The sequence below is a fragment of the Xenopus laevis genome, chromosome 9_10L (assembly GCF_017654675.1).
Source record: "Xenopus laevis strain J_2021 chromosome 9_10L, Xenopus_laevis_v10.1, whole genome shotgun sequence".
Classification (NCBI taxonomy): Eukaryota; Metazoa; Chordata; class Amphibia; order Anura; family Pipidae; genus Xenopus; species Xenopus laevis.
The window spans coordinates 73,972,235-73,985,512 of record NC_054387.1 but is presented as its reverse complement, the minus strand read 5'-3'; the positions used below and the strand labels follow the sequence as shown (position 1 = coordinate 73,985,512).

At 34.7% G+C, this 13,278-nt stretch overlaps 1 protein-coding gene across 4 annotated transcripts in view; it reads left to right on the top strand.

The window, feature by feature from the left end:
- LOC108701357 (sodium channel protein type 2 subunit alpha) overlaps positions 1 to 12,287 on the top strand; it is a 116,586-nt gene extending 104,299 nt beyond the window's left edge. For all 4 annotated transcript variants that reach the window (XM_041576023.1, XM_041576025.1, XM_018235874.2 and 1 more), the window contains exons 22-27: positions 2,120 to 2,392; positions 4,285 to 4,338; positions 5,445 to 5,582; positions 7,497 to 7,601; positions 8,170 to 8,440; positions 9,843 to 12,287. In XM_041576023.1, coding sequence (XP_041431957.1) covers positions 2,120 to 2,392; positions 4,285 to 4,338; positions 5,445 to 5,582; positions 7,497 to 7,601; positions 8,170 to 8,440; positions 9,843 to 11,035 — 2,034 coding nt within the window. In that variant the 3' untranslated portion in view covers positions 11,036 to 12,287. The remainder of the gene's footprint in view (positions 1 to 2,119; positions 2,393 to 4,284; positions 4,339 to 5,444; positions 5,583 to 7,496; positions 7,602 to 8,169; positions 8,441 to 9,842) is intronic.
- The last annotated feature ends 991 nt before the right edge of the window (positions 12,288 to 13,278 follow it).

The following is a 13,278-nucleotide window of genomic DNA, read 5'->3' as shown; positions in this document are numbered from 1 at the left end:
TGTTGTGGTGGTATTCAAAAAAGGTAGAAGGTTCACAAGGTTCACAGGGTCCACAGATAATAGAATATCTCATTTTATTTACACATATGCACATTCTAAATTTGCTCTCATTTGGTTATCAGCCACTCACAACCAAGAAATCGGAGGCTCCACTAAATTTAATGATCATTTCTGCTACATGAAAATATGTGTATGAAGACATAGAAATAATAAATCTAATTAAAGTACAAGTATATGAAGATTATGATGGAGAAAAAAGGGATTTCTAGCTCACCAAATCTTTTATTGATTAGCTAAAGATGTGGTTCAGTTAATTCTATGCACGTGGTACTAAGGAAAGTACATTTCCCAGCATGCCACAATTGCTCGTTAATGCTACTGCATTTATATATAATATACTTAGTTCATAGATGCTCTGCTTCCTATAGTGCATGCCTCATAGCAGCCTAAAGATGTCAAAGTACAATCCACTTTACTGTATCTTTGGATAAAGTAATAATGGGAAGTGTGCCTAAACCAAAATATAGTGCAATTGGTCTATATCTGTTTGCTACAGCAACTGATAGATAGCCATGACATAAGTGTCACTGACCCTAACAACCTAATAAGTGCCTGCAATTTTGGCCACATGTATTTGTTTGAAATTGATGATATTTCCAACTAGGCCCCCTGTTGTTTCAGCTTCATTGAGTGACCAATGGCATTAGGTAACAGTTTGAATGCAATACTGCTAATAGATTTTTTTTTTAAATATAAATGTAACTGTAAATACAAAAAAGTAAAGATCAATTGCAAATTCACATTTTTAAAAAGTTAAAATACACACCAGCATCATGAATAAAACTGAAAGGTGTACTGATCTGGTGAAGACGGTGAAGCACAAGAATAATTCTGTCATTGGGTTGACAAGAAACATGGCATCTTCTAACTAATCTTCATAAAGTGGGAAAGTTCCTTATAACATAGCTTCAGAGAATACTCCCATTTATGTCCCACTGTTTATTATATACATAGTATACAAAAAAACGAATGCATATTATACATATAAGACAAATAATTGATTCCTCTTTATCTTTAATTATGGTGCCCATTATATTCCTCGATAACAAAACCTGGGCCTCCCAAAACATTGGCATGATAGCCTGCTATTTTCAAAAAATATATACAGGCATGAGACCTGTTATCCAGAATGCTCAGGACGTGGGGTTTTCGAGATAACGGATCTTTCTGTAATTTGGATCTTAATACATTAGGTCAACTATAAAATCATGTAAACAATAAACAAACTTAATAAGCTGCTTTTGCTCCCAATAAGGATTAATTATATCTTAGCTTGGATCAAGTACAAGGTACTGTTTTAATATTACAGAGAAAAAGGAAATCATTTTTTAAAAATGTGATTATTTGATTATAATAGAGTCTATGGGAGATGGCCCTTCCTTAATTTGAAACTTTTTGGATAACGGGTTTCTGGATAATGGATACTATACCTGTATTAAAATTGCTTAGTAAGAGCCCCCTATACTCATGGTCTTCACCAAACAATTGAACAATCTGCTCCCCCTCTTATATTACCTCTACATCTATAAAACATTTTAAAAAAGACAAATTGGCAATCTTGGCTGTACTACGTACCTTTCACGCCAGGTATTGAAAGAATATTAAGACATGTATAACTTTTGCACATGTACAAGAGTTTAGTTTAGTGCATGGTTTTAACCTAAAATGCCTTTTCTGTTGACTATATGTACTTTAACTCTCACTTTGTTATATTAATTTGTATCAGTTTCTTTTCTAAATCATCAGCCATTTTATGAGTTCTTGAATTATTTTATTTGAATTACATTATATTTTGTTTAATATAGATGTCTCTTTTTTTCCGACAGTTTACATTTCTATGACTCCATCTTTCTGCTACCAGGTCTTTCATTTATTTTGTTTATATTCCTAATTTTTTCCATTTTTTCATTTTAAATATATTTGTATTGTCATCCAGCATCAAACATTGTATTCATTATTTATGCATTTGACCCTGTCCTTCATTAGATTTTTCTAGAGTTGCTGCACTGTAATCTTTATTGCTAATTCTTGCTTTTTTTCCCCCTAACTATTATACCAGGTGGTTGTGAATGCCCTAATTGGAGCTATTCCATCCATCATGAACGTGCTGCTCGTTTGTCTAATATTCTGGCTGATTTTCAGTATCATGGGGGTAAATCTCTTTGCTGGCAAATATTACCATTGTGTCAATACCACAACTGGTGAAATGATCCTTGATACTCAAGTTAACAACAAATCTGATTGTCTATATTTGAATGAAAGTGCCAGATGGAAGAATGTCAAAGTGAATTTTGACAACGTAGGTGCTGGATACCTTGCATTGCTTCAAGTGGTAAGTTATATATTAACTACTTCCTGTTTAGTAGCATGCAAATGAAATGTATGGAACTGAACACTGGATTATAAAACACGTGATACAAGCTTATTTGCATACTTTGAGGATAACCCATATTTTTGTAACAAGGAAGTTATGCAAAGAAGTAGGGATGCACCGAATCCACTAGTTTAGGATTCAGCCTTATTGCAAATTATTTTTGAAAGACACATACCAAACTGAATCCTAACCCAAATTGGCATCATGCTAGCAGGTCTGATACTGTAACAGAGTCACGTGTGCAGAGTATGCACATGCCTTGTAACAACGTACCTCCCTGGTGTTCCAGTGGTGCGGCGGGGACGCCCAATGCGCCATCGGTGGGGACGCCCATCTTGCCGTCTTGTTGATCCAATATACGCCTGTAACTAGGGCGTGCACGGCGCACCTCTTCTGTAATTATAGGCGCATGCGTGCTGGCGTGTTGACGATAGCGTGCTATGGCGCAAAAGTTTAAAGTATTTAAAGGGCCAATATACATTTCTTCACTGCCCTTTATAGGTTTCCTCATTGTGAGTTCCTGGTACCTCTGTGCTATCTAAGCTTCTGTATTCTGCATTCTGATACTCTGTTGTGACTACTGACGATCCTGACTTCTGTATCCTGACCCCTGCCTGATAACCGACTCCGCTGTATCTGAATCCCTTTCTGATTGATCTCCTGGTTTGGCCCTTTCCTGCCTGACTCCGTTTGTACTCTGCCTGCCCCGACCCGGCCTGATCTGACTACGCTTTCTATCTACGCCTTGTACCGTGACCATCTGCCCAAGAGACTTTGCATTACCGTTGTGCCCCTTTGCTCGTTCAGAACCCCTCGCTTGGCACCTCTCTTAATAAGACCTGGCAGCATACAATTAGCTGAGGGCTCCTCCCGAGGTGAAAGGCTATTAAAGGCAGAAGCAAGAGCCTAGAACAGGGTGCTTAGCATTGGTTCTGAATTTAGGGTGCCGACCGTGACATGCCTATTAAACTTTGCAATGCCCAATTGTGTTTGATCCACGACAGCAATTCTCTACAGTTCCCAAGAATTAAGGGTCCAAAGGGATTTTACAAAAAATAAACACAGGCTGGGAAAAAGTAATAAGGCATTGTGGATATATGTGGGTACCTTACAACAACACCAAACTTTATTACTAGTTAATTTTATATTAAAAAAATATCCCTTATTTTAGATTGCATACCATTATCTATAAAGATTCAGTAAAACCTATTGGCCTAGATCATTCTCCAAAAGGAACTGCATTCATTAGTATAATTGTATGAATATATATTTGGATGTCTCTCAAGAACATTGTGGCAGTTATAAAGAGTCAAGAATTCAGTTTTATAAAAGTCCATAGGTTAGCAATTCTCAAGAGTAGAATAACACAGGAGCAATATATTGCATAGTGATGTATTGGTTGTAATTCTGCAGAAAAACTTCACTATCAATTCACAGAAGGCTCAGTGAGTGAGCAATGCAGCTGCTGCACTTAGAGGGGTTTAATTCAGAATCCAAATGAAATATTCTGCAGAAAACACAAGGAGCAAAAAGAGGCAGGGGGGTACACAACCCCCCCCCCCCCCACACACACACACACACTGTTTATTTATCACCAGAGAGAGACAGCTTTACATTGCTTTTTCTATAATAAGCAAAAGAGGTTACCATATCCCGGCAGATTTATATACAAAATAAAACTCTTATAACACACTAAACCAAAGCTGTCATCAAGACTGTGTTAGTATCTATGGATACTGTTGGTAAGCATATCAAACATTGAAACATCTCTTTTAGTATGAAAAATCATATCAAACCTGTGTTATTCTCATTTTTCCTTAAAAAGTAAATGGTTTGTGCTTGATTTTTAGGCAACATTTAAAGGCTGGATGGATATTATGTATGCTGCAGTTGACTCAAGAAAGGTTGGTATGAAACAGTTGATATTAATTGTTAACCTAATGTAAAACAAGCTAAAACACACTAAGGGGCAGATTTATCAAGGGTCGAATTTCGAGGGTTAAAAAACCCTCGAATTCTACCCTCGAAGTAAAATCCTTTGAATTCGAATATCGAATTTGAAGGATTTTAGTGCAAAATGATTCGAACGATTTTAAGCGATCGATCGAAGGATTTTTATTAGACCAAAAAAAGCTTAAAAAGTGCTGGGGAAAGGTTTAAAGTAGCAAAGTATGAAGTCAAAGTTTTTTTTAAAGAGACAGTACTTCGATAATCGAATGGTCAAATAGTCGAATGATTTTTACTTTGAATCGTTAGAATAATTCGATTCGATCGAATTATTCACTCGAGCTTAGTAAATCTGCCCCTAAGCTTCTTTACATATTAGGTCTTTTTAAGTGCAGATGAATTAATTTGGTGTCTATAATTATAAAGGTAGATTTATATAGTATTTGGCAAACCTGTAATTAATTTATTAATGAATATATATATATATAATGTTACCAATAAATGAAAACTTGAGGTTTTTAGGGAGACAATTTTTTGTGGACACATTTTGAGACATTTATCATACCCCAAAGCTGCTAAAAATCCCATTTCACACCTGTTGAGGTCATGTACAAGTCAATGGCAGATGTCCCAAATGGGAAAAATTCAATAAAGCAAAGTTTTCTTAGTGTCAATCATATAATATGAATTGATTGCTTGATTTTGTTGTGACGTTCCACTTTTTAGGCCTTCATGTCTCACTTCTATTGTCTTATTACAGGAAAGTCTTTTTTAAAAAAAGAAGACAGAGCTTCTTCAGAGATAAAGCACAACAGCCAGCATTGATCAGTTGGGGCTATTGCTGAATTAGCTTTAATATCTACAAGAGATACCACGTGATACCCAAATTACTAACCAACCAAAATGATGTAGTGCTGTATTATAGTTTCAATCGTTTTAAAATAACAAGGGCAACATTTTTTAGAGTGCTCATAGTACTTTAAAAATGTGAGAATTAATATGTCTGATGATAATAGTTTGCACATAATTCCTCACTGCTGCAAATTGTTTTCAAATCATATAGGTCGAAGAGCAGCCACGTTACGAAGACAACCTTTATATGTACTTATACTTTGTTATCTTCATCATCTTTGGCTCCTTCTTCACCCTCAATCTCTTCATTGGTGTTATTATTGACAACTTCAATCAGCAGAAGAAAAAGATAAGTATTCAGTGATGAACTTCAGGGTTATGCAATAGGTATAAAGGATAAGTAAGACTTATATTTTTAAAATCCCTAACAAAAACTCTAAACAGCCCCCAAAATGGCATATCTCTTTTCACTACATTGAGTGCATGCTGAAGCTGAAACCTCCATCTGAAATCAGTAATTTTCTTATTTAGCATTCTTCCCCCTTTAGTATTTTTAGCCTTCCTTCTCCTATGCATAGAGAGTCAGTTAAAGAACAGTCTATTGTATGCTTGCTGCTTCCTGCTCCAATGGAAATCAATCAGGCATGCACCATAAATAAGGAAGTGACTGAATTCAGCAGAAGGTTTTAGAAAAGATATCAGACTCAGTTTAGTGAGAGAAGTATGTCATTTTGGGGGCTGTTTAGAAACTTTTTAGGGATTTTAAAATAAAAGGTTTACTGTACTTATTTTTTTAATAGAGAATTGCATGTAAGTTGCATTATAACTAATTCAGGGAGCCAAATGTACAAAGACAGGATGGATGATCCTTTTGCATTAAGTGGACCTATAAAGCTGGAGAAAAGAATATTGAGCAGTGTTACATTAATAATTCAGCTGTGATGTTGCTAGCCATATATATAGCCGTATATTAACATACAGCCCACATTCAAGCAAATCCTTAAAAAAGGACATAAGTACATCCCTAGGAGAACAGAAACACTAGGCAACAAACTAACACCTAGGGGCAGATTTACATAGGGTCGAATAGCGAGGGTTAATTAATTATGGGCGTCATTTCCGCAGCGAAACAAGGCAAAAAAATGTGCCCATCCCTAGTCAGATACAATATGTAGGTCAAACTGGTCGGAGACTGAAAGATAGAATTAGGGAACGGATTAAATATTACAAAAGAAAATTGTGTAACTCCTGTAGCAAAACATTTTGCAGAATGTAACAATAGAAATGTGTCATACTTATGTGTTATAGGCATTGACAAAACAGTATCTAATATCTGTGGAGGGAATAGAATGTCGGACCTTTTAAGAAAAGAAGCCAAATGGGTTTTTCACCTAGGAACAAGACAACCATTGAGTTTAAATTATGAGTTTGATATCTCTTGCTTTAACAAAACCACAAATTTGTATCTATATTTGTATATTTATTTTTTATTTCAGATAACTTATATTTATATATTTATATAATACTACTAATCTTACATTATGTATACAAACTGTACAAAAATATAAATGTTTATGCTGAAGTACTTAGTAGCACTTTAAATAGCCTAATGATATAGAATGTATTCTACAAACAAGCCACTAGGGGCAATGATATACAGATATCTGTTGATTTATTATGATCCCGCCCATGACATTTTCTATTAGCTCTTTTTCCTTTAAATACTGTGTATGTATCAGAAGTAAGTTAGCCTATGAATAAGTGTCCTTGGGGGACGCAAAACGTACCAGGCTTTTATCCTTTATACATAATGGATTCTACTGACTGATTGACTTTTGGTGTTCTGGAGTGGTGCCTGCCAGCTACTGTGTGAAGTCTCAAGAGTAGTCAATAATGTTTTAGTAATAATATTATCCTGCTGTTCTTTCTCTTGGTCCTGGTATGCTGACAGCCATAGTCTATCAGTTTTCCGTGGACCACCACTGCACTGGATGCTTTTTGTACCTGTTAACCTTTAATATAGTACAGTCTTTTTAAACCTTGTTTCAATGGGTTGTGAGGGCCTTCAGTCCATGATTTTCTGCTATATGGGTCTATGTGATGGTCTAGAACCAGCTTGTTACAATTCAGAGTATAAGCAACATCCACAAGTAAGAATTTGTTGTACAGAACTTTGCATTCAGAAAGATCCTAACAATTAAAGGTGCACATTAACAGCTGATTAGCTACATGGTTGTGACCAGTTTTGTTTTTAATTCTTTACTTTGGAGGTCAAGACATCTTTATGACAGAGGAACAAAAGAAATATTATAATGCAATGAAAAAGCTTGGATCAAAGAAACCACAGAAGCCCATCCCCCGACCACCAGTAAGTGTATTATGTTAGACTGAAGTTTAGGTTAGTCTTGAAAATATATTTGTGATTGTGAATGTTTGCAGAAAATTGAAATTTAAAGAAATTAAAGAAAAGCTTGCTGTCTGCTGTGTCAGCAGCAAAAAAACAAGGTCTACGAGGCCTACAAAAAGTGGTAATATTTACATGTAGAAGTGAATTTACAAAACAAGTGGCATAGTGCTTAAATGGATGCAAATCCCCAAGTTTTTTGCACAAACAGCAACTTTTTCCAGAATTTCAAGTCATTGCCAAAAATAGCATGCAACTTCTGCTAAGAACACTAAGATCAACAGCATTAGTATGTGCTTCACTATAAGTAAATAAGTTGCATGTAAAGACACAAAACGGTAACAGAAATCTGGAAGTACTTGACTAGTGTTACTTCTAGAGTGAGGATCATCATAACATGCTGATCTCTTGCATTGTATTTATAAATTAGCATTATAATAGTTCAAACATAAAGTCAATCTAATAACAGGCAGTAATAACAATCCTTGTCATTGCATTAGAATAATAAACTGTATTGCTTTTACTTCCACAGAATAAATACCAAGGCTTAGTCTTTGATTTTGTGACAAGACAAGCATTTGACATTATCATCATGATCCTTATTTGTCTTAACATGGTAACAATGATGATTGAAACAGATGAGCAAAGTCAAGACATGGAAAACAATCTGTACTGGATCAATTTGGTCTTTATTGTACTTTTCACTAGTGAATGTATTCTCAAACTGATCTCTCTGCGCTATTATTACTTCACCATCGGCTGGAATATTTTTGATTTTGTTGTTGTCATTCTCTCCATTGTAGGTAGGTACATTTTAAACAACATTAGTAAGTAGCATGATTTAGGACATATTTATTAAAGGTTGAGTTGTATTTAACCTGAAAAATTTGAATTTTTCACATTTTTGGAATAAAAAAACCCTCAAATTTTCCGTGGGTTAAAAAAAAGCTAAAATTTTTCAGGTTTTTGGAAAAAAATGAGAATTTTTCAAGATTTATTATACCTTTATCATACCATGTAGCTAGAATCCAAAAATATTACAGCTAAAACTGTGGAGATTAGGTAGAATTCAATGCCAGATGGCCCTTGAACCATTTGAAGATGTCAATAGCCTTCATGATGTTTCAAACAATTTTAGTTTTTCATGAGGAAAACTCAAATAATTAGAGTTTTCGCATTGTTCACCTCGAAAACAATGATTCAAGTTTTTTCCATTTGGTTTTTTTCTTAAATCAGAAATTATTCGAGTTGTGAGTTCATTCAAGGTATAAAACCTCACAAACCTCTAAAACTTGACCTTTGATAAATAACCCCCTTAAAGTTGAGACTTCCATAATTCATAATTATTGTTTTGGCACTACTATTGTTATCAACGAACAGATGCAGTTGCATTGCGGTTTTCACTGTTTTGTGTTTATGCTTAAAGATGACTTTATGAATTGTTTCCCAAAGAGATATTAAACAGGCTCAAAATGTTTATGTAAAAAGCTATAAGACAATAACTATATAGCGTATGGACTTAATCTTATATAGAGTTCCATCTATATAACCCTCCTTTGGAAATATGAGTGAAATGATTGTGTACTAATATTATAAATATCAGAATATCAGAAATATATGTGAGCTAATAAGCCATGTCGCAACACACACATGCACACAACAATTTTAAAATATGCATACCAAAACGACATTCCTGGGAATAAAGTTATGTTTTGGATCATATTTTGTGGGTTTTAGATTAAATTGGAAAACAGACAAACCCATATCTTTCTTACCAAAAATACATAAGTTGGTTTTAGAAAATAAAATGGTAAGAATTTGTGATGGTGTGATGTCCAGCAAAATTTATGAAGATCCTGGGTAATATGAAGGCAATAACTGCCTTAAAGGACTACTTCCAGACCACTTGGATAGCCCTTCTGTACATCATAATTTTGATGCCACCAACATAACAAAAGCATTCACTTAATTTTGTTTTACAAACCCTTTCCAACATGTGTACTTGCACTATTTAGAAGTGGTCATTCTGCATGTAGTTTTTGGAATTAATTTTAGCTATACATTATATTTCTGGGATTTAATGAAAGAAGTATTTGATCTAAAAAGACTTGACTAATTGAAAAATGTTCTTAATATTCACGGTTTGTATTGCTTTAGGTAAATATTGTTATTATATTCATTTGCCTAATTTCCTCTCAATTACAGGTATGTTCTTGGCGGACATGATTGAAAAATATTTTGTTTCCCCGACTTTATTCAGAGTTATTAGACTTGCTCGAATTGGGAGAATTTTGCGTCTCATCAAGGGAGCAAAGGGTATTCGTACATTGCTGTTTGCTTTGATGATGTCACTCCCTGCATTGTTTAATATTGGCCTCTTGCTTTTTTTGGTAATGTTTATTTATGCTATTTTTGGAATGTCCAACTTTGCCTATGTGAAGAAAGAGTCTGGCATTGATGACATGTTCAACTTTGAGACTTTTGGAAACAGTATGATCTGCTTGTTCCAGATCACAACATCAGCTGGGTGGGATGGTCTATTGGCACCCATTCTTAACAGTGGAGCACCAGACTGTGACCCACAAATGGAACATCCTGGAAGCTCTGTTAGAGGTGATTGTGGCAATCCATCAGTTGGGATTTTCTTTTTTGTTAGCTACATCATAATATCATTTTTAGTAGTGGTAAATATGTATATTGCTGTTATTTTGGAAAACTTCAGTGTTGCTACTGAAGAAAGTGCTGAACCCCTTGGAGAAGATGACTTTGAAATGTTTTATGAAGTCTGGGAAAAGTTTGACCCTGATGCAACACAGTTTATAGAGTATAGCAAGTTATCTAATTTTGCTGATGCCCTGGATCCACCTCTACGTATGGCTAAGCCCAATAGGGTTCAGTTAATTGCTATGGATCTCCCAATGGTAAGTGGAGACAGAATTCACTGCCTAGACATTCTGTTTGCCTTTACAAAACGTGTATTGGGTGAAGGTGATGAAATGGATGCTTTACGGCTACCAATGGAAGAGCGTTTTATGGCATCCAATCCGTCAAAAGCCTCTTATGAACCAATTACGTCCACTTTACGGAGAAAGCAAGAGGAATTGTCTGTCGTTATTATTCAGCGCTGTTTCAGAAAATATCTATTAAGAAAAACAATTAAAAAGGCTTCTTATTTATATAAGAAAGAAAAACTTGAAGTAAACAGCTTGCCAATTAAAGAAGACATGGTTATTGACAAGCTTAATGGAAATTCCACCACAGACAAGACAGACATGACTCCCTCTACCACTTCACCTCCATCTTATGATAGTGTGACAAAGGCAGAAAAAGAGAAACATGAAAAGGACAAAGCTGAAAAGGAAAACAAATGCAAAGATGCCAGGGAAAATAAAAAATGAAACTGCACATTTTCATTTGTGTGATATATTGTTTACAGCCTGTGAAGATGACCCATTTGTGTCAACAGGACTCCTGTAGGAGATCTATGCCAAACTGACAGTTGTAACATATTTGTACTCAAGGTCAGTGCCTCTAAGACAGTGACCTCTTGTCAAGTGATAGTATAACAACCTTGACTGGTGGTTACTGTTTTCATAACCAGTTGACACTTTACATATGGAGAGTCATGATGGCTCCTTAACCTGTTGGGACCAGTTAAGGGAATGCAAACCTATAATGTTTGTGTGTTTCACATAAAACACTGTAGTACAATATCTGTGTCCACAGTTTGCATTTCCACTGCCATACTTGCCATATGTTTACAAAGAAAATGTGTTAGTGAATTAACCATTTTTATTTCATTTGTAGACTGTTTATTTATATATATGTGACTATTTTTGTAAATGGGTTTTACAGTAAATCGGGTTAGTGCAAACTTTTAAAGGGAAGACTAGGTAGAACAGAGATGACCACACACTGTATATGTGAAAATGGAAAACACAGAAATGCAGACAACTTCTGTATTTAGAAAAAACATTAGTCATTCCCAACTTACTAGAGCACATAAGGACCATAGTTTAGATTAAAGGAATTTCTGCATCCAAAATCAACGGAGGCCCCATTTTTCTACTTTTAAATATATTTAAGTTATTAATTTCCAGATATAGCAATATATTTTAATACCTCTGTTATACTCCACAATTATTTCATGCCCAGCAAAGTATGTTATGTTTTATAGTTTACAAAATATGCTTGCATATTTATATTTCATCAAGAATTAAACTCATAAAATATTGGGCCCTAAAAAAATGAAATATATCCAATAAAATGTATGGGAAAAGGTATTATTTTTATGAATATGAATCAAACATTACAAAAAGTGACACATCAATGAAGTACTTATATTAAGATCATAAGCCCTTCTACTTTTCAGAGAGATAATAAATATACTATAATTAATAATATAACTTTCTCAACAAGTGCAATGAATCATTATCTTTGAACATTGATTAACATAGTGATGTGAGGAGAGTTTTTTTTTTTTGTTTTTTTCCCCCAAATAGTTTATCAACCATGCCATTTAAAAAATTATTTGGAATAACTATTTCCACCATTGTATCTTTTAATAGTTAAAGTGGAACTCCGGCTTCCAAACCAAAATTTAATAAAGAGGCCCACATAACACAAAAACCCGTAATAAATCCATAACACTTACCTGTTTCTTCAAAAAGTATGAATAAATGCCATTTTCTATGCTGAAATCCAGCTGGTTAACAGTTCTTCTCTTTCTGCATCATTTGAAATCCTGGCAGGGAAGGAGGGACTAAACACTGATGTTACAATTTGTAACAACTACTCCACAGCTTACAGACAGCATGCAGGAACTACATAACCCAAAATGCATTGCACTGTGATGTTCCTTTCCTTATTGAAATCACGTGTGCAAGGGATTGTGGGGTTTGGAGGATGCAGGCTGAGGATATGCTGGCTGTAGATACAAAGGAACATTGGTCAGTCAGCTGAGCAAAGTAGTCAGAGAGATCAGCAGGAGAGCAGGGGGCTAGGCTTAGGGAACTGTCAGAAACCATTAAAAATCATGAGTCTGCATATTTTTTTAAATGATGTATACTGCAAAGTTGCTTGAAACTATGTTTCCTTTTCAAGAAGCGTAAGTTATGTGGAGTTCCCCTTTAAGTATTTTCAAAATTTTGTAAATTCATGAAATGCTTATGAACTAATTGGATTATTTGATAACAGATAAACTGCTGTTTTACTCCAATGTTGTATGTTGACAAATCACAAATTGATATAACTTGAAGGTAACTCCACTTAATTGAAGGTATGTCTAACTGAAACACTAGCATTACACTGAAACATGAAACTAATGACTTCACACAAGAAGTTAGGGAAATATATGCTAAAAAATGTGTGTCTTCCCTAAGTGACTGTAATTATTTGAATGGCTTAGATCCTATGGAAGGTTGTTTTCAAGGGGCATATTTATCAAGGGTCGAATTTGAAAAACTTCGAAATTTTAATTCAAAAAGACCAACCAAAATTAAGTTGAAGGGTTTTTTTTGGCCAAATAGGTCCATTTTCGATCGAATAGGTCCATATTCAGTTGAATTTAAATCATACGAATCAAAGTAATAACGCATTCGATCAAATTCAAATCAAAGTTTTTCACCCAAAAAAACTTTGA